This window comes from Buteo buteo, chromosome 2 (assembly GCF_964188355.1).
Source record: "Buteo buteo chromosome 2, bButBut1.hap1.1, whole genome shotgun sequence".
Lineage (NCBI taxonomy): Eukaryota > Metazoa > Chordata > Aves > Accipitriformes > Accipitridae > Buteo > Buteo buteo.
In genome coordinates this window covers 62,719,403-62,743,783 of record NC_134172.1, presented here as the reverse complement: position 1 = coordinate 62,743,783, position 24,381 = coordinate 62,719,403, and the positions used below count along the sequence as shown (strand labels likewise).

Genomic DNA, 24,381 nt, shown 5'->3' with positions numbered 1-24,381 from the left:
CAGCCCTTTATTTCCCGGGGAGGAACGCGTTTCAAGTGAGACGTGGAAGGCAGTCGGGGTACTGTCAGCCACGGGAACTTCTTTTCGACTTAGGACGTTGTTTCTGATTTTAGTTTCTCAGCCCTGACCTCATGGGGGCATTGACGTCTTCGTGAGATGTCAGCGAGGGTGTGCTGACGTTTCTTTGAACCCAAGCTTTTGTTCGAATTCTCTCAGTAACTCTTTAAAATAGTCAGAGAAAGGCTTCTTAACTTATTCCGTGGGTTTGATTTCTGCATTTCTCTAAGTTTCATCTGCTTTTAGAACGTCTCTGAAAAGCCGGGGTTCTGATTCCTTCAGGCTTCCTTGGGGAGCAGGAAGTGGAGAGCTTTTCTGTCACTCACCTCGGCATGGTTCTGAAAGCTGACTGGAAATGGTAGCTTTATGAGCTTTGTCTCTTCAGAACCCCTCAGCTTCTGGACATGCACATTTGTGCTCATTCCCTGACTGACAACTGTAGTAAAACCTTTCTCATTTGAATTTTATTAGATGAAAGACAGTGCCTCTTGTTGGTATTTATCTTTATAATGATTGTGCATTGTAGGCTTTCTGGCTGGTTCTTTGGTTCGGTATTTCCCATATGAGAAAACAACCACAGAGAACAAATTTGGCATTTTCAAAAAAGGTCACCAAGTGTAATAACCACAACTTGTGGATTTAGCAGCTCTTTTCTGGTTATAGCAAGCGTTCCCAGCTTTTCTGTGCATCTTGTGGAGAGGGAGACAAAAGTCTCAAGGCATGTATCCAGAATGGCCAGGTCTACGAGCCTCTGGACTAAAGGCGCTACCTACAGCAAGACATCAAGGTGTTTGCTAGACAGTCGTACGCTCTTCAAATATTCACTGAGCCACGTGGCTTCCTTTGAAAGTTAACTGGCTTTACCAGGAAACCATTTTTCACATGCTGTATCCTGACTCTCCTATGAGAAAAAATAAAATGGGGGAGGCTGTACACAGACCTGATCATCTGTTGAGAGATGACGTTTCTTAATATTTTAAACCTACAGAAGGGTATTCTGTTAGGCTTCGGATTTTGACTGGAAAAACTCCCAGCAGCACTCTCCAGCCATTTTCTCTGGAAAGCCTGTTCTTGTATAGGACTTGGAGTTGTTTACAACAGGCCCTCCAACTGATACAGTAATTTTACGCTATTCTAGTAAAAAAGAGGTGCTTCATTAAAATAAACAACTGTGTGTGGCGAAACCTGTGAAATCCAGGCCACCCTGTACATCTCTAAACTAAGTGTTACTGTTTTCATTTTTCAGTGGCTTGAATACTTGAAAATATGGGGTTGTAGAGGTAAATTCTGCTGAACAATCGTAATGCCACTCTTTGTTCTGTTTAAGTATGATCCTGTCAAAGATTGCGTGCCTTTGTAGTAGATGTTAAATATTTGGAACTGATAACTAAACAGTTAAACAGGTTTACAGTATATTTTTATTTTCTAATACCATATTGATTGCTTTTGGATGGAAGCTGGAGTTACAACTGAGTTACACAGACATAATAAATTTAATAGATTTGCAGTGGCAAAGGGCTTGCTACTGAAGATATCAAAGAGTTAATGTGGCTGTAGCAGTTTGATTGCATTGGGAATAGTGAAATTTTGTAGGTCACTAGTGTACCTGTGAAGGGCAGAAGGCATGATAGTGGTGTCTGTTTCAAAATCATGTGGTCTCTATTGAGAAACGCAAATGCTGTGGCATAGAGAGAATACGAGTGAACAGAAGGCCTGTTAGTGTGTAGACCATTGAACAGCAAGACTTAACCCTGTGTATGTAAAAACTGTGTTCAGGCATAAACTTGTTCCTTAATGCTGGGCTAGAGCAGACGTAACAGGAGAGAATGCATAGGCTTGGGAAAAGTTAAGGGGCAGAAGTGGAAGGAGAAATAATCCTAGATGACACAGACCTGAGGCAGGGAAGATGCATCGTCAGACTCCAGGTGAGATATTTTCCATCTGTTAGCCAGAGGACAACTGTTCTGTGTTTTGTCTTGACACTGTTACAAACTCTGCTGTCCCCTCCAGGTCGGATCACTGATGCTCTTCAGCAGGAACTACCCATTGCAGATAACTGAGCGTTTCAGCCATCTAGTCGGCATGTTCCTTAGTTTCTACACATTGATAACTGAAGGTTTGGCTCAAAGTGGTGTATGAAAGTCAGATTGTCTAGTGTCCTGGCTAATTAGCAGGAAGGAAAAAAGGTATTTTCAGTGATGCTGCTGGAATTGAAAGTTCATCTAAGCTTTGGATTACATAGAAGGATAGTAGTGGAAGTTTTCCAGAGGTCCAGGAGCCTGGGATTTTTCTCAGTCCATGGGGCATTGGGGGTCATTTTCCATCCAGTGTGTCCTCTGTCATTAGTTGATGCTATTAACAGCATCCCGCCTGCACTCTGAATTCCACATCAGAAATGGCTATTGTCATAATTAAAAATAGAAACAAGAAGTAAATTCTGTCATGTATATGTTGCGGCCTTGAGGTTGTGTCACAGTAAATAACCCTTCTTCATGTGTTTGGGAAAAAAGAAAGGCGACCAGTGCGTGTCACAGTGTAGCTGGTTTGTTTGCTCAGGTGAAGGAAGGAGGTGCACAAGGGACTCCATAGCTTGTGAGAGCCATTGTCTTTTTGGAACTGAGAGGACAGTTGCCTGCTTCTCCAGCTTGAATGAGTAGTCTTGAAGCATAGCCCTACACAGCGGTTTGAGTCAGATTTGTATGAAAATTGAAAACTACAGGAGATGAATGATGCCTTGTCTAAATTTGTCTTCATGTAAACCAGTAATTTGGGACAGCTTGTACTGAGTTGCGTATGTGGGAGCCTGAGCATTAGGTTTGATGTATGAAAGGGAATGATTGAGTTATTGCCACCAAAAGATGCATGCTATTAAATTCTCCAAGTCCTATGCATATCATTGTAATTTTATAATTTTTATTCTTTAAAAATCAAATGACCTACCAAGACTGTGCAGCTGGCGTGAGATGGCGTTTCTCATCTTGGTTTCTGGGCAGTACTTGCAGAAACCGAATTAGATGCAAGCCTCTGTTCTGCATACATGTGTGCAGGTGGACTCTCGGAAGCCTCCTTCCTTGCTGGATGATACAAGGAAAATGTGAGGAGTTATTTCTGCCTTGCTTTCTGATCAATTGGAAGTTTTGGCATCTGTAATAACATCGTTTTTCCCAGCAGCGAGTGGAGAGCATGTGAGAGATGAGATAGAAGGCTTGTATTGGCAATTGTGATGGATTTCTTTCCCAGAGAAGTCAAGTTAGCAGTTCCAGTGTTGGGACTATGGCTGTAGGAGCTGAACCTCCCAAAGCAAAAATACTACCAGTTCTTTTTATTGAGGCTCAGTTAAGAATAATACTGGACAAGAAATAGTGCCTCATCTTTTGGTTGCAGCATGGGAGAGTGGTCCTTCTAAGGGTTATTTGGGGTGCTCACTCTTCCCATCTCTGCAAATATGCATTGCTGTGTAGTTCTGTTGCATCCTAGTTTTACCAGAAGGTGCAAAGTTGACCAGTGATGACGTGGTTATTAATAGCAGTAATGGCAATAAGTAACACTTTGGAAATTTGATTTTTCCAAAAGCCCAGAGCAGCACAAAATAAGCTGCAAGTTTTTATACAATCAGGAAACTCTCAGAACAATCTTGATTTTAACAAAACCTATACTTACTTCTGTTATATGAAGGTTTTATGGTTTTTTTTTTGGTCAGGGAAAACGGTCTCCTTATTACTGAGTGCCTCATACCAAAGGAATTACTTTTAAGCTGTTTGTTTTAGCTTAAATCTTTTTGTCATACTTTATAACATTTCAGAATTTTAAAAACACTAGTGAAATCTTCTAGACTTTTTATTACATGTAAGAAGGAAGAATATTGCAATAAACAACAGGTGCAGTTTTCTGTCAAACCTTACTTAAGGACTGGTAATCACAAGAATACCTGGACTGGTTATATTGGCATTGATGAAGCTCAGTGAGAATTTGGTGATAAAGGAGTATCTGTGGGGCATGTCAGCCCAGAAAGGTTTGGTGGAAATTAAATTCAGCTTTAAATAAAAAGCTTGTCGCAGCACAAACAATTAATAGATTGCTACTTGAAAATGAGTTTTCTCATAGTCTTTGGAAGGCAAGATAAAATATAGTTTCTTGTCAAGATGCATCTGATTTTAAATAGCATCTCATTTTACTTGTTTGCTGGTTGCATTGGTGGATATTTTTTAAAAGTTACATGCTGCAAAGCTCTGTCATAGTATCCATCTGTTACAAGCTATAGTGTATTTCTTCCAAATGGAAATATCCTTAACATGTGAAATTAATAATTCAGCTAATGGGAATTGACTGATCAAATATTACACTGTGTAGACTACAGCTTCCAAGAAAATTGCTGATTCCGAGTTAACTCATGACTTAGGAAGAAGACTGGCAGCCCTCTTGTGTTAGTTTCTTAGCTGCTGAAAGTGGGAATTTCTACGTGGCTAACTTAACTGCAGTTGAATCTCATTCTGGAGTTATCATCTTGTTTTTTAAAGCAACCCTGATGATCTTGGTCATTCAAATTCTGTTGAAATAAAAATTAATGGCTCAGTTGAGACGTGTCCATTGCAGCTTGGCATGAGTTGTGCGGTTTCAACAAACTTCATGAAACTTTAACAAACCAATGTTCCACTAAACCTGCTGTTAAAATACATCAAGATACCACTGCAAAAGGTCATATGTGTTATAACAAGCTGTAGTTTTCTCCTTGTCGGAAACACTTGGGTTTAGGTATTTTATGCTTGAGGACTGTGGGAGTGAGTGGCGAGTAGTTCTGTATCAGAATGCGTGAATGAAGCCTGCCTTCCTGTAGAGTTACTTGTTTGTTTCCTTGACGTTTGGGAAAGCATAAGCTCTGAACTGTTTCTGCAGATGGAGTGCTTCATGGGGCTGTTTTTATGGATTCCTTCGTGTCTGCTGAGGCATGTGTTCAGTCTCTCGGCATTTCCAAGTTCTCTGTCAGATAGCTTATTGTAATGAAAGTTGGAGTTGATGAACCAATATTGATTAGTTATTTTCCTTAACCAAATTTGGTATCGTCTTGTGTGTATGATGGGAATGGAGACATCAGCAGTTAATTGTTGTTCTTCCTGTAGCCCGGGCTGAGCATCCTCAGTTTCTTACAGGAGCTTGCTAGGTCAGCCCGTCTTTCCCAGTCCTCTCTTCTCTGGAGCAGTTGAGTGTCCGCAGACCATCTCATATGCTCCACCTGTGGTGAGGGAGAGTCACCCTTCCCCTCGGAAGGGAGAATTGAAGGAGCAAAAAGCCCCTTGGTTCCTTGCACCAAGGAGTTCAGATGATTTTCCCTCCAGTTCACCACCCTTCAGCCAAATGTTGACTCTTACCCCTGCCTTCCTAAGGCATAGATAGTTAGAATGGGGGCTGACTTCTGTCAGGTTTGAGGCTGCCTTAAAAACAGTTTTTACTTGGGAAGTAAGGACTGTCCTTTCACGTGAACTCTTAGCACGGCTTTGGAGATAACCAGCCAGTTTGTTACATGACTCAATTTTAGGCCATCTAAAGTAGTCCATGGAACATCGTTTTATAAAAAGGGTGGGGAAAAAAGAAGTGATGCAATATCCACTCTAGAACGTGGAAAGCTTTCTTAGGTTTGGCTTAGACTTAATAAACTATGTTAAAATTTCATATTTCAGATTTTGGTTTTGCTTGTCAGCTTGGTATCCGGTCGTGGTATTCAGGCAGGTTTGCTTATAGCTAGAAACAGCAAAGTTACTGCTTATGATAGAGCCACTCAGGTCTTATAATTGTACTATACTGCTTCTTGAATTACAATGCTGATTTAGAAATACAAGAAGATACCAGAGGTTGAAAAGTGTTAGATGACTATTAAAAGTGCTACAAAGCATATTGGAGCTGCTTTAATATGAATACTCGTTCCTTCCCTTCGAGTTGCTGGGCTGGCAGAAGTGCAAAGGCTATGGCACAATACTAAGGCTTTTAAAGCAATTTTACTTTGTTGTCTAGATAGAAGATAGCATCTTCTTTATGCTTTATCTTTCGGGGTGTTCTTCCCTCTTCTGCTTCCCCAGTTTGTTTTTGGGTAGTCCCCTTCCCGACTGATGAGCAGGCTGGTGTGTAAGCAGAAGATTTGCTTGAAAAACAGCACTGGGATGTTAATATAAATCATCTTGATTTGAGGGGCGGTGTTTTGTTTTCATTGAAGCCATTAGCATTACTGCTGTGTTTCTGTTACCTGAGAGGTGTGAGGGCAACTTGATGAGACTGTGAACAGGAGCAGGTTCTGGGGATGGATTCACCTTGCTTTGTTGGCCACCTGCAATAAAAATGTCTGTTTGAGGTGGTCCTATGGGCTTATAATGTGTTACGAGCTTAACCTGAGCTTGTTTAGGTGCCTGCTTAGTATGAGCTGAAGTGCATCCTAGTTGTGCCAGTTTCTCTTTTCTGCAGATAAATTTAGGCTAGAAGAGTTTATCTTAAGACTTAATAAAAACATTATTCCAGATAAAACTTGCCATGGTTAGAGGAATAAAATGGTATTTCCAACCAAAAGGAGTATTCGGGTTTTTGCCTGTAATGAAAGATTGATTTTTCAAGATCCTCAGTTTTTGCTGTTAATATTGGAATATGGTAATATGTGCTTTTTACATTACTAAGGAGAGAGTTGGATTTGGTGCAAAACTGCATATTAAAAATCAAGGTATTTGCTGTTATATTCAGTATTTTTGTTTTTTGCATCATTGTCTGATGAAATGTCATGGTTTTCTTTTAGGATTACGTTTTTGGGAGTTGCTGTTTAACCATGTTTGCCAGTCTGGAATTACCTGAAGACCTGTTGCATGTCACAAAATACTGAAGTTGTGGAATTTGTTTTGGTAAGTAAAATAAGTATATGATGCATTTGAGTATCTCTTGTTCTTATATATTCTCCTCCTAACTGTCCCACTAATAGGTCCTTGCCTCTAATGTTTGTGTGTGTTTGAAGGGCTGGGCTGTCTTTCAGACCTGACTTTTCAGTCTGCCGTAGAGGGTTACGGGCATTTGTCATCAGGTTTGTAGCTGTTTTCAGACCTTCCTCCCAAAGAGGACAGTTGAGACGCTTTTGTGGTGTTATCCCTCTTTAATGCTAAAGTTTGAAGTTCCAAATTGATGGAACTACTTCTAGCTAAGTTGTTCCAGAGGAAATTTTGCTGCATGTTTAAGTTTGTTTTTAGGTATTCTTTCATATTATAACAGTGATTCTTAGCCTTACTTAATCTCCTTGTGTAACAATATGACACTTGTCTAGAAGTTGTTTAAAAGTCTCTTTTGTGTATTTTTGCCAAAAACAATTATGTCTTTTTAATCTTTGTATCATAGAATGGTTGTGTGTATATAGGTTTACTCATTGGTCAGATTTAACAAGCTTCAGGATCACTATGCTAGGCAACAAAATGGTTGAAACAGTTGTAGGAGGATAATATGCTGTTAACAAATTTGCAATAAAAAGTGTTATGATCAGACTGTTTCTGGGTTTTATAGGTGGTACACTGTAAAAGTATGCCTGTCTGGGTGCATGTGAGTACATGTTGTGTATTAAAAGAAAGCCACCTTCTTAACAATATTCTGGCAATGCTGAACCTCCTCCATCCCCATCCTGAAAAACTTAATAAATGCCTTTACATATTTTCTCACTGGCACCTAAACCAAATGAAACAAGAAGACTTTCAAGTGGATTATTCAAGACGTTTTTTTTTCTGATTTCCTTTTTTTTTTCCTTCCTAGTAAGTTGCTTGAAAACTATTTTTCAATGAATGCGAAAGCAAGGAGGGTTCTGTATCCTTCAGAAATTATTTTGCTACTGCTATCAGAGACTTTTTCTCCTCACTCTCAGTTCTGGATTCCCCAGGGGACTTGATTGTAGTCTCATTTCTGGGCTGTTTTTTCTTTCTCTTCCCTGTTGCAGCTTTAAATAATAGTCAGGGTGAGGATGAGGACCCTGCTCAGTGCTAACTTCTGCCATCTGCTAGTGAAGGCCGACAGTCAATCCTTCCTTCTGCTCTCACCCTTTCCAAACTTTTGTGTAATTTGGAAGAGTACTTTTTCAGGTGTAGAGCAGGATTTTAGTACTTTCTATTTAATTGGGCTTCTTGCATGTTTGTTTTGAGAGGGTGCATGTTCTGGTGTGACATCAGTTGTGAAAGTGTTTATTCTGAGTTGCCTGAAATGTATAAACAGCTTGTAAATCAATAAATAGACTGTGTCGCAGAAAACCTTGGGCAAGTTACTAGACAAAGCCTGGTTTTGGTTTACTGACTTGTGTAGTGCCATGGTTAGAAGCAAGCAGCACAAGAGGTTTCACATTCTGTTTAAGAAACAAATTGACATAACCTTAAGTTTGGATCAGTTGAGGGGATCTTGGGATGAGGATACCAAGATACCAGGTTTGTTTGTTTGTTTTTTTCCTTTGTGGTTTTTGTTTTGTTTTGTTCTTTTTTTAACCCCAGAGACCAGCACTTCCGTCTGGCAGTGCTGGCACTCCAGAGCCTTCTGGCTTTCTGGTGTTCAGCTGTTCCCCAGCTAGTGACAACTGGCTTTTTCAGATTTTGCTCTAATCCCATCTCTCCCAGGGACTGGATGGGATTTTCTAAGTATTGCGCAGTCACGTGGGACTGGGCTTGTTGTGCAGGCTTCCTTTTACTATCGGGGCTGTTGGTGGGGGGCAACATGTAGTATGATAAACTGCCTTCTGGGTTCCCCGTGGTGTGCAGTGGGACCCAGCTGTCCATCAGCCCGGAACTAGACTGTGGCATTGCTGAACACTACACAAATTCTTCCTCTGGAGAGCGTCTCTCTTGCACATCTTAGTCTGTCCATTGTTTTATCCATATGCGAAGTGTACCTGCGAGTTTCAGCCTCCAGCAGCCCAGGGTGTGCCCTGTATCCTTCAGTTTGGACACTCTGGTCTTCATGGGCTGTTTCCTGCCACCCCCTACCACCATACAATACTGCAGGTGCATTTTGCTTATTAGTCTGTTATCTGGCTATTTATCCCTGCCTCTCTTACTTCGGTTGCATATTTTTAATAATTAGACTGTACTGAATAAGACCAACTTTATAATAAACAGGCTTAACACTGCCCCAGGCCAGGTTCATGAGTAGATCGTTGCCACGTGGTAGCACAGGACTTGCTCTGAGTTTCCAGAAACAATTGCATAATGGGAAATATTAAATCGGAAACTCTAAAACAACAGGGTGCCAGGGCAGGGAGGAGGCCATGCATCTTCTTTGAATGGAGGACGATATTCGGAGACCTTTTTGTGCTGCCATGTGAGCATGAATGCTCAAGTTCATGAAATGTGCTGTGGTTATGCAGATCAATTCAAGTATGGTTCTTACTCATCAGAGATACTCTATAGCCTGCTGGGAGTTCATCTCGTTTACAGGAATTGTTGAATGACCGGAGTTTTACCTGTGTGTGCTTATGCTAAAGGCTTTTTGTGTTTATGTGGAAGAGTGCTGAGCAAGGGTACACGCTAATTATGGTCATGTCCTGGCTTGTGATTTATGGAAGTCAACCCTATAACCAGGTGACAGAATTTGTTAGGACGAGGGATGCAGCTGGGATTCATTTGGTTTGAGATGGACAGTGTGCTGTGCTCTGCCTGAAGAGGAAGATTTCACAAATCATTACTTCCTCCTGTCATACTTGAGATAAATTATACCTGAATATAGGAACGGACTAACCTGTGTGTGTTTGAGAGGGAGAGAGGGAAGATGGATGTAGCAGAGATCCTTCAGGAGTGTAATGTGGAAAAAAAAAAAAAAAAGTGAAGGGAGCTGTAGCTACATGTTCTTGTCCAGAAAGTAACATTTAAAGCTCAATCTTGGTTTGTCTTTTTTTTCTTAACTCAAGCTTTTCCTGCAGTCCTATGATTTTCTGCATCAAATGAAACAAGGCCTGTGGTCCGTTGGGATTTAGCAAACTGTATATAAAATAGTGTTCATGAAGGGCCAAAAGTTCAACAAATCCTGTCAGGTTTTGGCACATTGAGGTGAGGCTGGTGGAATCTGGTCTAAGCTGCAGCATTTTCATGAAGTCTTTAGAACCACGGTTTAAGTAGTCTGGGAGTCTTCTGCTCTTTAACAGAGAACATGGATGCTTCAGACACTTCCATTCAGAAAAAGATTTGAAATGTTTGTGTTCTTATAGAGAAATTTTTATTTCTTTGGTGTCAGGGATTGTCAGAAGTACTCATGTTTCTTGCTGCAGTTGGAACACACCATCCCCTCCAAGTAATGGTGCTTTTTCAACATGTAAGAGCCTGTATATTGAGCTGAGATTTCTGTCCCTGAAAAACTTAATCACGATGTTCAGATAAATAATCTTCTGTGTAATTTTTCTCAAAATAGAGTGCTTATATTTCACAGGATGCTTGCCTCATTCAGTGCACAGAATGACTGTGCTTGGTCATTAAAAAGGTTATTTGTGTAGTATTCCCTCAAGTCAGTGTATATGTAATGAATGATGTAGGGATGCAGAAGGAGAAGGAATTCTATCTTGGTTGATGTAAAGCCAGCTCTGGTAAAGAAGTTCCCTGTCCAAGAAATTATGTGTGAAAATCAATTAAAACAGCTTTTCACAGATGCTTATTAATTGTTATTCTCATTTTCTGGGCATCTGACATGAAACTGAGTAGTTTAACTTAATGGAGGTGCCAAACACTGACCTGTAATTGAGATACAGAGCTGAGCAGCAAGGAGTCTGGGGAAGAAAAGAAGATGTAATTGTCTCCGTGTTCACCTGGTAATGAATTTTTTAAATTTTTATCTCTATTCCCCATCTTTAAAATTTCCATGGTAATAATAAGTAACTTATGAAAGCACTATGGAAATAGATCAGTGACTGTGAAACATTTTTACTTACTTTCTGTTGCAGGACAAGAAGAGCTTGTGAGACAAAATTAGCTTTGTTTTTAATCCGAGATTTGAGTCGTGTTTGAGAATGAAGGCCTGGTGCTGCAGTATGAAGAGAGTAACTATATGTAAAATAGGTGATTATTCATTAATGCCATTTAGCCTGCCTAGTGTGGTACAGGGTTGAAAGGGAGAAAAAAACCCTGTATTATGTAAAATCACAGTGTGTGCATAGAGGCCTGACCAAAAGCTGAGGGTATTTTGTGACTTCCAAGTCCTTGTTTTTTCATTTGTAATATTGTCCCTTCAGCAATGTTACACGAGTGTGCAAACAATGTAGATCTGAGTCTAGTCTAACGTAGTTAGATTTTTTTATTAGAAAAGGCTGTTTTCTGGCCAGTATCTACAGCTCACCTTTTAATCTTGGAGCTGTGGTTTTAATTTGTGTTGGGAACTTGAACCTCTGCCAAAACCCCAATCTGTATGCTATTCAAGGGTATGTCATCCCAAACTAAATGTTTTGGGTGGGTTGTGCTGAATACTGACAGCTTTGGAGTTATGAGGTCTTGACAGTCCTGGCCGTTGAATTGATTTGTTTTTGACAGCAGTGTTCAGGAACAGGTCCCTTTTTTTGGTTTTGACATCAGCTTTGGCTGTTGGTATAGATGGTTTTAATCTTTTAGCAATACTTGCAAAGTGTTGCGGGTGGGAATAGAGGTCTCGCCTGAAGGAGTTAGTGCCATAGCCCTTTTAACGGCTTCTGTTGGAGTGGAAAAATTTCTATCTTAACTAAATGGTATTGTTCACTATAGATGTAGGGAAAACTTTTATTGTAGGTTGTACTTTTGTACACATAACAGCTTAGATTACTATCATAATGTCAAGTAAAATTTATTGCGAAGTCTAGACATTTCATAAAGTAAAAAACATCCAGTATGTGACTTGATGTACTGATTTCATTCTTATCCAAGCTCAATAGGGGCACGGGGGGAGTTGTGAGCTAGCACGGGGGGAGTTGTGAGCTAGCACAGGGGGAGCAAATTTCAGGTTGTAATGTGCATAAGCAGGTGAAAACACCTAAATCTTTACAAACTTTTAGAAAGAAGGCATAGTATGCCTGAAATTTCCCTGGATGCGAGTTAAATATTTGTCAAATGCTAAACTTCTGGTGGTAAAAGTGCTATGGCTTTCCTACTGCTTTGCTGTACAAAGGAGTGCCTATTGCATCTGCAGTCCCTGAAACTAAATTTGCTGGTTTTTCCTATCTTTCTATAATTAAAGTATTGCTGTGAGTCTTAGAATTTCCTGGCAGTCAGGCACTGCGGAATTGGTACTGGGTGCTTGCTTGTCCTCTGTATGATATGGAGATGAATGTAATTGATTTTCTTGTTATTCTTTTTTTCCCTCTACCTTCCTTTCTACCTGACTATCATTGAGGTCAACTGGAATACTTCTCAAGTCACGTGCAGCAACATTCTGTCAGGAAACCACTTCTGCTTGTTCTAGTGGACGAACAGCTTGGATACTGCAATGGCCACCATTTTCAAAGTCGCACAGTTTGTCTCACAGACCCTAGCATTGGGTCAGCTGGTAGGTTTTTCTGTCGATGATCTATGTGCCATTGAAAGCAGTTGTTAATGTCTTTACACACTTATTATTGTACTTATTATAATTCTTTTTTTCCCTTCCAAGCATCATCTTAATGTCTGACAGGCTCCCATTGTTGGAAGCAATGGTTTTGGATGATCTACCTAACTTAAAAGATACATATGCCTCCTTGTACTCCTCAGCTATGGAAGACTTAGAGGTGGATTTTGATTCAGGACTGGAGGAAGATGAACTGAAACAGGAGGCTGCTCCTGAGGATTCCACGATCTTTGTAGCTTTTAAAGGAAATATAGGTGACAGAGACTTTGAGCAGAAGCTAGATACCATATTGGAGAATGTGCCTGGCCTTTTACACATGGGTAATGTACCTTCTTATAATTTTTCAACTGTCCTTAAAATATTTATTTATGTAGTCAGGGTGCTTATAGAAAGAAACAGATTATATTGTTTTGGAGTTACTTACTTTGTAATAAGATTTGTTGGGGTTATTCTTAGTGAATTTGGGAGCTGTTCTTCTCAGAGAGATAGAGTACAAGTTTCTGCAGTTGTTTTATTGTTTAAAACTGATTTCATTAGTGAGTTCATTTATTCCTGTTCAGTTCCCGTGTTTTACTTGGGTTTTTTCTCTTTAATTTCCCACCGTTACACATTGCTGTGTTATGTGAAAGTTAAACCAGGCTTGTCCACACAGATGTTTTTTACTACCAAAACCATCCAGTTTAAACCACTGCAGTTCATCTGAGAATGGGTTCACTCTCAAGTAACTGTCAGTTCGAGATGTTACTGCCCCTTTGCTGCTACATTGACCTATGCTACTTGATTTTTTAATTTTTTTTCCTAATGGAGGACATGGAGTGCTCTGACGTACCCCTGTATGCCCACGGAGGTCTGGGGACAGCTATGTAGCTAGTGAGTGATAATAGGCTTTTGGGACAATAACATCTTTTACCAGCACATCTAGATCTTGAAAAAGACATCTGCCCACTGTCTGAGCGTCTTTGTAAATGGTCTTATGATGACTACTTATAGCTGCTCAGTTATGTAGTCTTGCTTGTACAAGTACAATCTTTCTTGATAGACAGCCCTCCCTTGGTAAGGGTGCAGTGTTGTGATGGTTTGGGTCAGTGTGCTTGTATCAGTGACATGCTCCCTCCGCACTGCCAGTTTCCCCAGCAGTGTCCCTCATCTGAGATTACTTGAATGGTCAGGTTAATGGCTTAATTTCTTGCCATTAGTGTAGTTTGCTATAGAAACAGTTAAAGCTGGGTGGGTTGCCTAAAGTGGGGTGGCACGAACACATACCCAGAAGAGCCTTGGCAACTGGAACCACAGCAGTGCTGACCTGACTTGGCATGATGTCATAAAACTGCAGTCTAAAAGCCACGTAATTGCCCATACACTCTCCCTCTTTCTGCTGATGGTCATCCAAGCTTTTCATGATAACTACAGATTGCCATCCCAGCATGCTGCTCTTCTGTTGCATGGTCTTTTGAAATCACACCATACGATGAAGAATCCACCTTTCTTCTTCAGGCAGGCAGCCTTTGTGTTTAAACAAAGCTAATTTTCTAGATTAGGTTTTAAAATGTTCATTGCATTGCTCGTATTTTCAATAATGTAAAATACCTTTGACTTCTGAATAACCTATGTTATTCATATAACCTATGACTTCTGAATAACCAAACTGAATTTGTCACTTTGTTCTTTTCTTTCCTTTCCATTTTGTCCAGTTGTAGTCACTTGGGTCTGGCATCAATTGTTGGGGTCCTTGCTGTTACCTCTCAGGGAGATAAAAAAGTTGGGATAAGACAAAAATGCTATGAAGAAATACGACTGTTTTGAGCTGTATCTTATAAACAGTTGGAAGTAGATATAAAACTAACAGATAGTTACTGGTGTGAAAGGGTATGTGTTAATACCATAGATGAATTGTGTAGTTTTTCAATGGAAATAAATCCAATCTGTAGCTGTATGGAGTTGCCTTTGTTATACAGAGGCATCTGCATGCTGGTTTGTTATAAATATTAATGGCAGGATTAATAAACATGATTGAGACCTCAGCTGAGAAAGCAGAAGGCAAATTTTTAAAATCAGTGGCAAATTAATTTGAAAATTATCCATGTGACAAGTAATTTAAACTGATTCAGAGCAAAATAGGAAATTCAGAATGTTGAGTTAGTAAATAACATTGCTTTAGACTTGGCAGATGCAATATTTGAAAAACAAGACACTCAGGTACTAATATCTAGAAATACTGAAACTGATAATGCAATTTTTATATGTAAAATATTGGAACATTAATAACAGTAATATAGGACTATTCAAACTTCCACAATAAGTGGTTTTAAAACTACTCCTGTCGTGTTTCCAGCCAAAAATGTGTTTATAAGTAGGAAGAGGATGAATTTAATACCATTGCTGTAGCAGCAGGAGGGACTTGGTGAATTAGTTAAGGACAAGAGATTCCTAAATAGGAGTGAGTTATTGGCATTCTTAAATGACATGTTCTTCAGAATCAAAAAGTTAGCAAACTTTTAGTAAATCTGATGTTACAGTGGAGGAACTAGCTGACTAAAATTTGGGCCAATGTTTACTGGTTTCAGAGGGACTTCCTGTTCAGAAAGCTAGAAACTTGAAGCTTAGAAACCTGTATTAGGAATATACTTTTAATTATCTGTAAATGCATTTTTGTGGCAATAATTTAGGTACCACTCCAGATAAATATATCTAAGATAGCCCTACCTTTTTGCTAATTTCCACCTGTTATTTTTAAAGCAATTGACCTATGTAGAAACACTCGTATGTAGAATAGGTTTTCAGAAAACCTGCAACTAAATATTTTGCATGACTTTAATATGGGTTTTTTTGCAGTGGATTGAACATACCTATTCAGAAAAACTAAATAATATGGTAGAAATTAATTAATACTGGTAGGACTCTGTTAGCACTGGTGTTCTAAAAAGATGGTTTCACAAGCATTTGTAGAGCAAATATTTGAAGAATGAGGGTTTCATTCTTGTAGTCAGTTTTTTCACACATCCATCTGGTTCACTAACAGATTTACTAAATCTGTTTAATTAGATATTTTTATATCTTTCCAAAGTAGTTTATCCACAGAATATTTCAAGTTTTGTCAAGTGATTGCGTTGCCTATTGCATTGGTTATCAATTGGGTAGTTTTTATATTGCCAATTTTTGGGACATACATGAAGTGGTTTGGCAGAATCAGTCACTGTATGCCTTAGCTGGAGAAATCTCCTGTATCTGAGACTAACCACTTGATAATTTTCAAAGCCAAATAATTGTTTCATTTTTTTCAGCTGTGCTTTTTTTGCCAAGTTATTTCATGATATGTGTTTGAAAACTGCCTTTGCACTGACTCTGACTGTTTTTTGTTTAAGAATCCAACAAGTTAAAACTGCAGAAGATAGAGCCTTGGAACAGTGTACGCGTTACCTTCAATATACCCCGTGAAGCTGCTGAGCGGCTGCGAATTCTGGCTCAGAATAATAACCAACAGCTTCGTGACCTGGGAATTCTCTCAGTTCAAATTGAAGGTATTTCACACCTAATTTGCTTCCAAAGGCATTAAGCTAAAATATAAGTGTATTCAACATGCAATTTCGTGTACTGGGTTAATGTTGCAAAACTTCTAATTTAGTAGTTTGGAGAATGACTTCAGTGAAAAGGTGGCTCAAGACTTTTATTCTTTCAATAATAGGTTTAATAGTAAAAATGATAGCTGAAAATCCTCTGAGCATCAGGAAACCTCCTGAAAAATGTTTTTTGAGTGTTAGCTAGCAAAATGTGGCCCAATTTTTTTTTCCTCCTCATTCTTTCATATGAGGCTTTCTTAAGAACAAGTTTCAGTGGATTTCACAATTAAAATACCTATTCTGGACAGTTTTCCAAGGGCACACTCGGGATGAAAACAAGGGCATTTAATGCTTGTCCTGGTGTTTGTTTTTCTGAAAATTGAAATCCAGAAGATAAGAGTAGTACGATGCATAACTATCCTTCTGAAGTGTGCATTATAGGTAAAGTTTGTTCTTCCTTCCTTGACATCTTTTAAATGTCCTTTTGAAAATGTCTGTATTCTGCTTTGCTGTATATCGTTCAGTTCACCCAAATTGTGCATTACTTTTAGGGGAAGGTGCTATCAATTTAGCTTTAGCTCAAAACAGAAGCCAAGATGTCCGAATCAATGGGCCCCTGGGAGCAAGCAACTCAGTGCGAATGGAAACGGGGTTTCCCATGCAAGGGGGACAAGGTAAATTCCTTCGGTTTTTATTTGTTAGCTTTATACACTTTGAACTTTGTTACTAAGCTAAGTGTAAAATTTCACTGATTATAGCAACTATTGTTTGCAGAATTATTATTGCCATTTTAATTGATGTGTGTTCTTGTTTCTGTACTGTCAAACCATGTCCCACATTATGTAAACTAAATAGTTGGCTGCTTTTTGTCCTACAAACATTGGAGTGATTTGGGTGGGGCAGATTGTTTTGGTTTGGGGGTTTTTGAGGGTTTGGTGGTTTGGGTTTGGGTTTTGGCAGTTTGTTGTTTTGTGGGTTTTTTGAAATAAAGACTGTTAATGCAGATGAGTCTAGTATAGTGAATTCACTTAGAAATGTGCACAAATTATCACAGTTTTCTGTTTAGCTACCTTTATGAAAATGAGCATAAGCCTTTATTCAGTGTACAATAATAAACTATGTTAGATTAAATCTATTATAATTATGGGAAGGAGGACACTGTCTTTGTTAGTTTCAGTTTTTATTTTCTGATAAACTTTTGAGATCTGATCAGAGAGAATTAATTTTTGTGGACATAATAAGTAATTTCTAACTACAAAAGTCAGATTTTATGAAGAGTTAAAAGAAAGCTACTATGTAACATATTTTAATATCTTAGTAAATAGGATTTAAAGCAATTAAAAAAAAAAAGGGAGCTTTTTTGTCAGAGTTAATGTAAGATGATGAGAAGGAATGGAAAGAACATTTCACCTCTGTAGAAACCTGATTAAACACTAGTTTAATCACTGTGCATAACAAGGAATGTAAAACATTTAAAGAAGGTTTTACTTTGAAAGTGGCTGCTCTAATCTTCACTGTGACAATCATGAGCTTCATTTCCTACCTGCAGGTCAACAATATAAATGTAAACAGTATAAACACAACAACAGTATAACCAACAGGTCAACAATATAAACCATTTTGTAAAATAGCAGTCTGTTGAAGTGAAACATTGAAATTTTTCTCTCTTATACCACCTCAGTTACTTTCTAGTATCAGCTTTTGCAAAAAACACAGTACATGTATAACTGATAAAATCTTGTCACTTGGTGACTTTAGTGGCAAGTCAGGCTCAAATAATTAATGAGTCAGTAATGTCTCCTTCTGTAACCTTTTTAAAGGTTTGGAGCTAAAGGAAAAGCTTCAGCATGACCTTAACTTGTTTGTTTTATACCAGGGAATCTAAGCCTTCAGACAGAAATGGGTCCTCCAGTTATTTCAGACAAACAGTTCTTAAAGTTTAAAGAAATGTTTTATTAACAAATAGAATTTTTTTCTTGTAAAAAAAATATCTAAAATTCTTCTTTATGTAAAAACTACAAGACTTGATAATTTTTATTTTTATTTTTTAAGGTTTAATAAGAATGAGCAATGCTGCAGCTGTCATGATGTCCCAGAGTGGAAATGTGCCTTCCTCTATGGTGGCAAGTGGTGCTAGTGCTGAGCTGCAGCCAAGAACACCTCGGCCTTCCTCACAGCCAGGTGGTAAAATTTAGTCACAGTACTGATGTGAAAAAGTTCTTGAATTCTTATTCTTCAGCACACAGGCTTGAGCGTGCACTCATAAGAGTACTCCAGAATTGTCCTGGAGTATTTCCCCTGCCCTTTCTGGGAGTTACTCTTTCTGTGGAACCCTCCCTGCCCCCATTAATCTGGTAAAACTTTTCAAATAATTTGGGTGTCTAATAAGTCACCAGGTTGCTTAGTATTTTGTTCAAATGCATTGAGCAGCAGCAGTGGTATTTTTGTAGTAGAACTGTTGTGACTAAGCTTTATGTTTAGATAAAGGTGAGAGAAGGATTGATTGAATGAGGCAGATGTCTCCAGTAGGAAGCAAATGCACCAGACTGAGCACAACTGCTTTTCAGGAGGGGTAGGTAGACTGGAAGTTTAAGGATTGGGGATCTGGGGGTGTGTGAATGTTTAGAGTTTATTCTTCGCAATTCTGCCAGTACAAGTTACTTGCATTTTGGGACTACTGAAAAAGAGAGGGGGTTATTCCTTGTCGCTGCATAAAATGGTGGCAGTGCTTGCCAACTTCTGTAGATCTGTGCAGTATTTATTCTTACAGACAGCATTTTTCAGAAATGTTTTAAATACTCTGGGAATATTAGTTTATGATACTATCTTAATTTCTTGTCATGCCACTTTTTTTAACTGGTAGGGATAATAGCCCCAACAAGTGGGTTATACATACAAACTGGGGGACGAGAGGCTGGAGAGCAGCCCCGCGGAAAGAGAGCGGGGGGTTTGGGTTGATGGCAAATTGAATGGGAGTCGGCGGTGTGCCCTAGCAGCCAAAAGGGCCAGCTGTGTCCTAGGGTGCATCAGGCACAGCATCGCTAGCCAGTCGAGGCGGGTGGTTGTCCCACTCTACACCGCACTGGTGTACTGGGTGCAGTTTTGGGCGCCTCAATAGACAAAAGACGTCAGACTGCTAGAGTGTGTCTGGAGGAGGGCGACCAAGATGGTGAAAGGTCTCAAGGGCAAGACTTAGGAGGAGCAGCTGAGGTCACTTGGCTTGTTCAGCTTGGAGAAGAGAAGGCTGAGGGGTGCCCTCATCACAGTCTACAACTTCCTCAAGGGGGGCAGCGCAGCAGGGGGTGCTGATCTCCTCTGGTGACCAGCGATAGGACACGAGGAAATGGAATGAAGCTGCGTCAGGGGAAGTTTAGATTGGACATTAGGAGAAGGTTCTTCACTGAGAGGGTGGTCGGTCCCTGGAACAGGCTCCCCAGGGAAGTGGTCACGGCACCAAGCCTGTCAGAGTTCAGGGGGCGTCTGGACGACGCTCTCAGTCATATGGTTTAGTTTTAGTCCTGTGAGAAGCAGGGAGTTGGACTCTATGATCCTTATGGGTCCCCTCCAACTCGAGATGCTATGTGATTCTACTATTCTAAGCATGTAGAAGGCTTACATTAGTCTGTAGCAACAAGTATTGTGGAGCTATTGTGCTTTATTGTAGAGGTTATAAATTGATAAGATCTGGCTTCTCAGGATTCCCAAACATTTTGAAAACTTTCAGAGCATTGCCTGTTCTGTCTGTTGGAGAAATTGGAACACTGGAGCGTGAATTTTTATGCAGAGTAAGCAAATGCAAGCAAGCAATTTACCCTTTCTTGTTTTGGGCTGGGTTTTGTCTACAGTAGGTTATTTTTTTTACTTTTCTTTGCTATTTTAATAGATGCAATGGACCCACTCTTATCTGGGCTAAATATCCAGCAGCAAAATCATCCATCTGGATCTTTAGCTCCCCAGCTCCATTCAATGCAGTCAGTTCCTGTAAACAGGCAGATGAACTCAGCCAACTTTCAGCAGCTACAGCAGCAGACGCAGTTGCAGACACGTCCTCCCCAGCCACATCAGCAGCCACAGCAGGGTATTCGACCTTCATTTACTTCACCAGCACAGGTTCCAGTTCCCCCTGGCTGGAACCAGCTTCCTTCTGGAGCACTTCAGCCTCCTCCAACCCAGGGAGCATTGGGTACATTGACAGTAAACCAGGGTTGGAAAAAGGCCCCATTGCCTGGACAAATGCAGCAGCAACTTCAAGCAAGACCATCTCTAGCAACAGTACAAACTCCTACTCATCCTCCACCTCCATATCCTTTTGGAAGCCAGCAAGCTTCCCAGGCTCACTCAAACTTTCCCCAAATGAGCAATCCTGGCCAGTTTACTGCTCCTCAAATGAAAAGCCTTCAGGGAGGGCCCTCACGGGTTCCTACGCCACTACAACAACCCCACCTGACCAACAAGTCTCCTGCTTCCTCTCCCTCCTCCTTCCAGCAGGGATCTCCTGCATCATCTCCAACAGTTAACCAGACGCAGCAGCAGATGGGACCAAGGCCTCCCCAGAGTAGCACGGTTCCCCAGGGATTTCAGCAGCCTGTCAGTTCTCCTAGTCGTAATCCTATGGTGCAACAGGGGAACGTACCCCCCAACTTCATGGTGATGCAGCAGCAAAACCAAGGTCCACAAGGTTTACACCCTGGTTTAGGAGGTAAGAAGTACTGAGACCTTCTTTTATTTTAAAAAGAAAAGAAATATAAAATGGCTAGTACTAATGTTGCTGTTAGTTTTGAAAAGATCCTTTAAAAGACAGAATAAAGGCATAGATTGAGTATAAAGTGGGCATGGGTGAAATTAGCGTCAGCATCATGTCACTTCTACTACCTATCTCTGTCCTGCAGCATCACAGCGATAACCTAATGGTAGACTCTGGGCCACTGCAGAAATTGCTGTATGCAATTGCTGGTTATGACTGCCAGTCATCCTCTTGACAATTCTTCTGTTGCCTTTAAGCAAGTTCAGGATACTCAGAGATGGTGTGGGGTTTTTTTTTTGGTTTGGGGTTGGTCTTTGGGAAGGGGATTTTTTTTGAGAAAGAGAGAGTGAGTGTAATAAGAACAAATGAACATTTTATTTCTCTGTTCAGCTTCCTCTGTCACTATTTACATTTTCTACTACAGAAACAAGGCATTATTTTGCATCTTCCTTTCTAAGTTTTGGATGTCTCTTCTTGAGCCTGTCTTTATTTGTCATCAGTTTCTTCCCATATAAAAGAGGAAAGAGCTATTATTGCCGTACTGTTGTACTCCCTATTCTAAAATTAAGAGATCAAGGGGTGTTTTAATTTCCCCTTTGGCTGTGTTGTCTTTAGTTTTCTCCTTGGTCCTCCACACTCACATCTTTTACTTACTACTCCTAGAATTCTTCTCTAACAGTGAATGAATTTCATTTGTCAATCTCAAGATCTCTTTTGTGTCCTTGGTGTTTTTTTCCTCTTTTGTAGTTCTGTGCCAGACTTGTAGCACTTCTCTCTGCTCACTCATTTGTTCATCTTTCTCTGGAATGGCTGCTCTCAGATACCCATACACAAGGTCTTGCTTAAGCTTTTGAAATACTGTCTTTCTGTACTTAAAAAGTATGAGCCATATTCTTTGTCCACCTACACACAGAGATATATATATAAATATATATTCTGGTTTCTTGTATTCTCACATTGTATGTCTGAAATCTGTCCAAAAAGCTGTAAGGAATACCCGTTTCTTGGTCTGCTGATCTGGACAAGCTTTTTGTTTTCACTCTTTGTACCATGGGCCTCATTTGAATTCAGATGAATTTTCTCAGTTTCAAGGTTCTCCTCTTCCAGACTGTTCTTAGGCTCTGCCAGTGCCCTGTACTTGGTATAGCTTATCTTGTCTCCATATGGAAGCCATTATGTTTATTATTTATTATAGTCACATTTCCCTACAGTTTTGCCTCACTAGCCATATGTCCCTATTAGGAATCATTTCCTCTAGGTAGCGTAGCCATGACCTCTAGATAGTACAACTTGTGTATTCGCCTTCCTTTCTAAGTAAACCTACTACAAACAAAACCCTACTTTTTTTGAGTTAAAAATGACACCCCAAATAAACTATCAAAATACATTATTTGGACTCACTGTAGACCTTATTGCTAAAATCGGTAATCCTGCTGTGAGCTATATCCCCAGCTGATTTAAAAAGACAGGATTCCATTGGTTTGAGTAAAGCTGTGTTGCTTCCACTTGCTGAGATTTTTGCCTGGCTTCTGTGCATGCTCATTCCTCGCTGCAACGAATATGTGAATTAAATTGTAATTATGGATCTTTCAATTTTTGAGCCATCTCTTGTTATGTTAACCAAGTTATAATTACAGATCTTTCAATTTTTAAGCCATCTTGCATTTAAAGGTTTGGTGTAAATGAATACATTCAAATGCTTTCCATTTTGCCTAGTTAATTTAGCAAATCAGAATTTATATTAGATTTGGAATAGGCCAAGTTAACACTTCTTTTTTTCTCAGTTCAAGCATTCCTATGTGCAAAACTTTCCTGAAGGTTTAGCAGAACTAAAACTAGAGTCCAGTGATGTGATGTTTCAAGAAGTATATGTTCCATATTTGCAGATGTGTTTTGTTGTTTGACCTGTAAACTTGATTATCTTGAAATATTAATTACAAACATAAGACCAGATTAATTAACACAAGCAATACAATTAAGTGTGCAAGAAAGCTATAACTGTAGAAGGAACCAAAGTCAAATTCTGGCTGTATATTGTGGGTCAGAAACATAAGGGAGGACAGGGTTGCTTCTAGGTCTGTGGCATCGTCTATTTGACAGTGAGTTAAAAAGAAGTGGGTTCTGTTAAATCCATTTATGCTGCTGCTGCTCACATTGGTAGACAGAGGGAAGGTTTTGCGCTTTGTCCCAGGGCAGCAGTGATGTTTTGATACATCAAAGGGTGAGTGTTGTGCCAGGTAGGGGCCTGATAGAATTACTTGCTCTTGCAGTAAGAATAGCAGGGTTACTTGAATAAGCAGCTTTTGTGGAGGTTTTTGAGTGTCCGTACACACAGCAGCAGTGCCAAGGAGTGTGTACCTGGTGTGTTATGGTGAGAGTTGTTGAGAGGAGCGCATCACGGTAACAAATGCAAGTTACTTGTGTTTGCGTACATGGAGTAAGTTAAGGGCCTGATTAGAGTTGAGATGTAGTAGAGAAGAAAACAGCGAACTATGTTACTTCAATTTCTAGTTTCTAAGAAGTCAAACATGGACTTTTTGCCTTCTCTGTGGGGTAAGTTTTGTTTTTAAACTACAGTTTGAACTGAGTCATAGTAGTTTGTTAGGCAGAATTATTGCACACATAAGAACTATAAATGTCTTCAGTGGGTTTCGTGTATTGGCAAAAAACACTTTCTGCCTAAACCTGTAATGTGACAGTACAGACTCAAAGGTATCCTTCCTATCACAGTCCAATTGTAGATTTTTTTTCTCTTTTTTTTTAAGTCCTGTTTTCCGTTCTTACTAATAAGAAAATCCTTGTGTTCAGGAATACCCAAGCGCCTCCCCCCAGGGTTCCCTGCAGGCCAGGCTAACCAGAACTTCATGCAAGGTCAGGTGCCTTCCACAGCTCCAGGAACACCGGTGAACAGTGGAGCGCCGCAGCTGCAAACTAGCCAAAATGTGCAGCACACAGGTCTGTTTGGGATGTGGTGTTCCTCAGTTTTTTCTTTTTTGTAGAAAATTACGCCTTTACTTGTGTAACACAGATACCAAAACATTAAACTCTTGTCATTAATAGGGAGTTAACTAGCTGGGGCTGCAGGGGCATTCTGTGTGTATTGCTAAATGAAGAAGAGACAAGCAGGAGGCTGCTCATGGCTTTTCAAACAACCCAACTATTACTGATTAGGACTCTGGTGCTAGGATCCAGAAGTATCTGTTAAGAAGTGGAATGGAAGTGGCACTGAAATTTGGAGGCTAGGGGTAATGGTACAATACAAAAGGAACTTCTTTCCAGAAAAAAAAAATAATTGTGTTATTATCTTAGAAGCACAACAACAAAATAATCTTGTTCTGCTTTGAAAAGATAATTTATTAGTTCCTTTGAAAGCTTTGGAAGTCTGCTTATAGTCAGACCTGTAAAAATTAAATCTTTAGTTCATAAATGTCTCCATTTAACAATTCAATTATTAGTCTTTTATCTGGATTATGGGTACCC

At 39.7% G+C, this 24,381-nt stretch overlaps 1 protein-coding gene across 7 annotated transcripts in view; it reads left to right on the top strand.

The window, feature by feature from the left end:
* NCOA6 (nuclear receptor coactivator 6) overlaps positions 1-24,381 on the top strand; it is a 47,902-nt gene that overhangs the window by 810 nt on the left and 22,711 nt on the right. For 3 of the 7 annotated variants that reach the window (XM_075058051.1, XM_075058029.1, XM_075058070.1), the window contains exons 2-9: positions 6,830-6,932; positions 12,391-12,543; positions 12,646-12,920; positions 15,963-16,118; positions 16,709-16,831; positions 18,210-18,338; positions 20,041-20,856; positions 23,710-23,856. In XM_075058051.1, the coding sequence (XP_074914152.1) occupies positions 12,656-12,920; positions 15,963-16,118; positions 16,709-16,831; positions 18,210-18,338; positions 20,041-20,856; positions 23,710-23,856 (1,636 nt within the window). In that variant the 5' untranslated portion in view covers positions 6,830-6,932; positions 12,391-12,543; positions 12,646-12,655. Of the gene's footprint in view, positions 1-6,829; positions 6,933-7,642; positions 11,091-11,118; positions 12,544-12,645; positions 12,921-15,962; positions 16,119-16,708; positions 16,832-18,209; positions 18,339-19,881; positions 19,943-20,040; positions 20,857-23,709; positions 23,857-24,381 lie in introns of those variants that run through there. The other 4 variants (XM_075058039.1, XM_075058059.1, XM_075058046.1 and 1 more) reach the window with 4 other exon arrangements.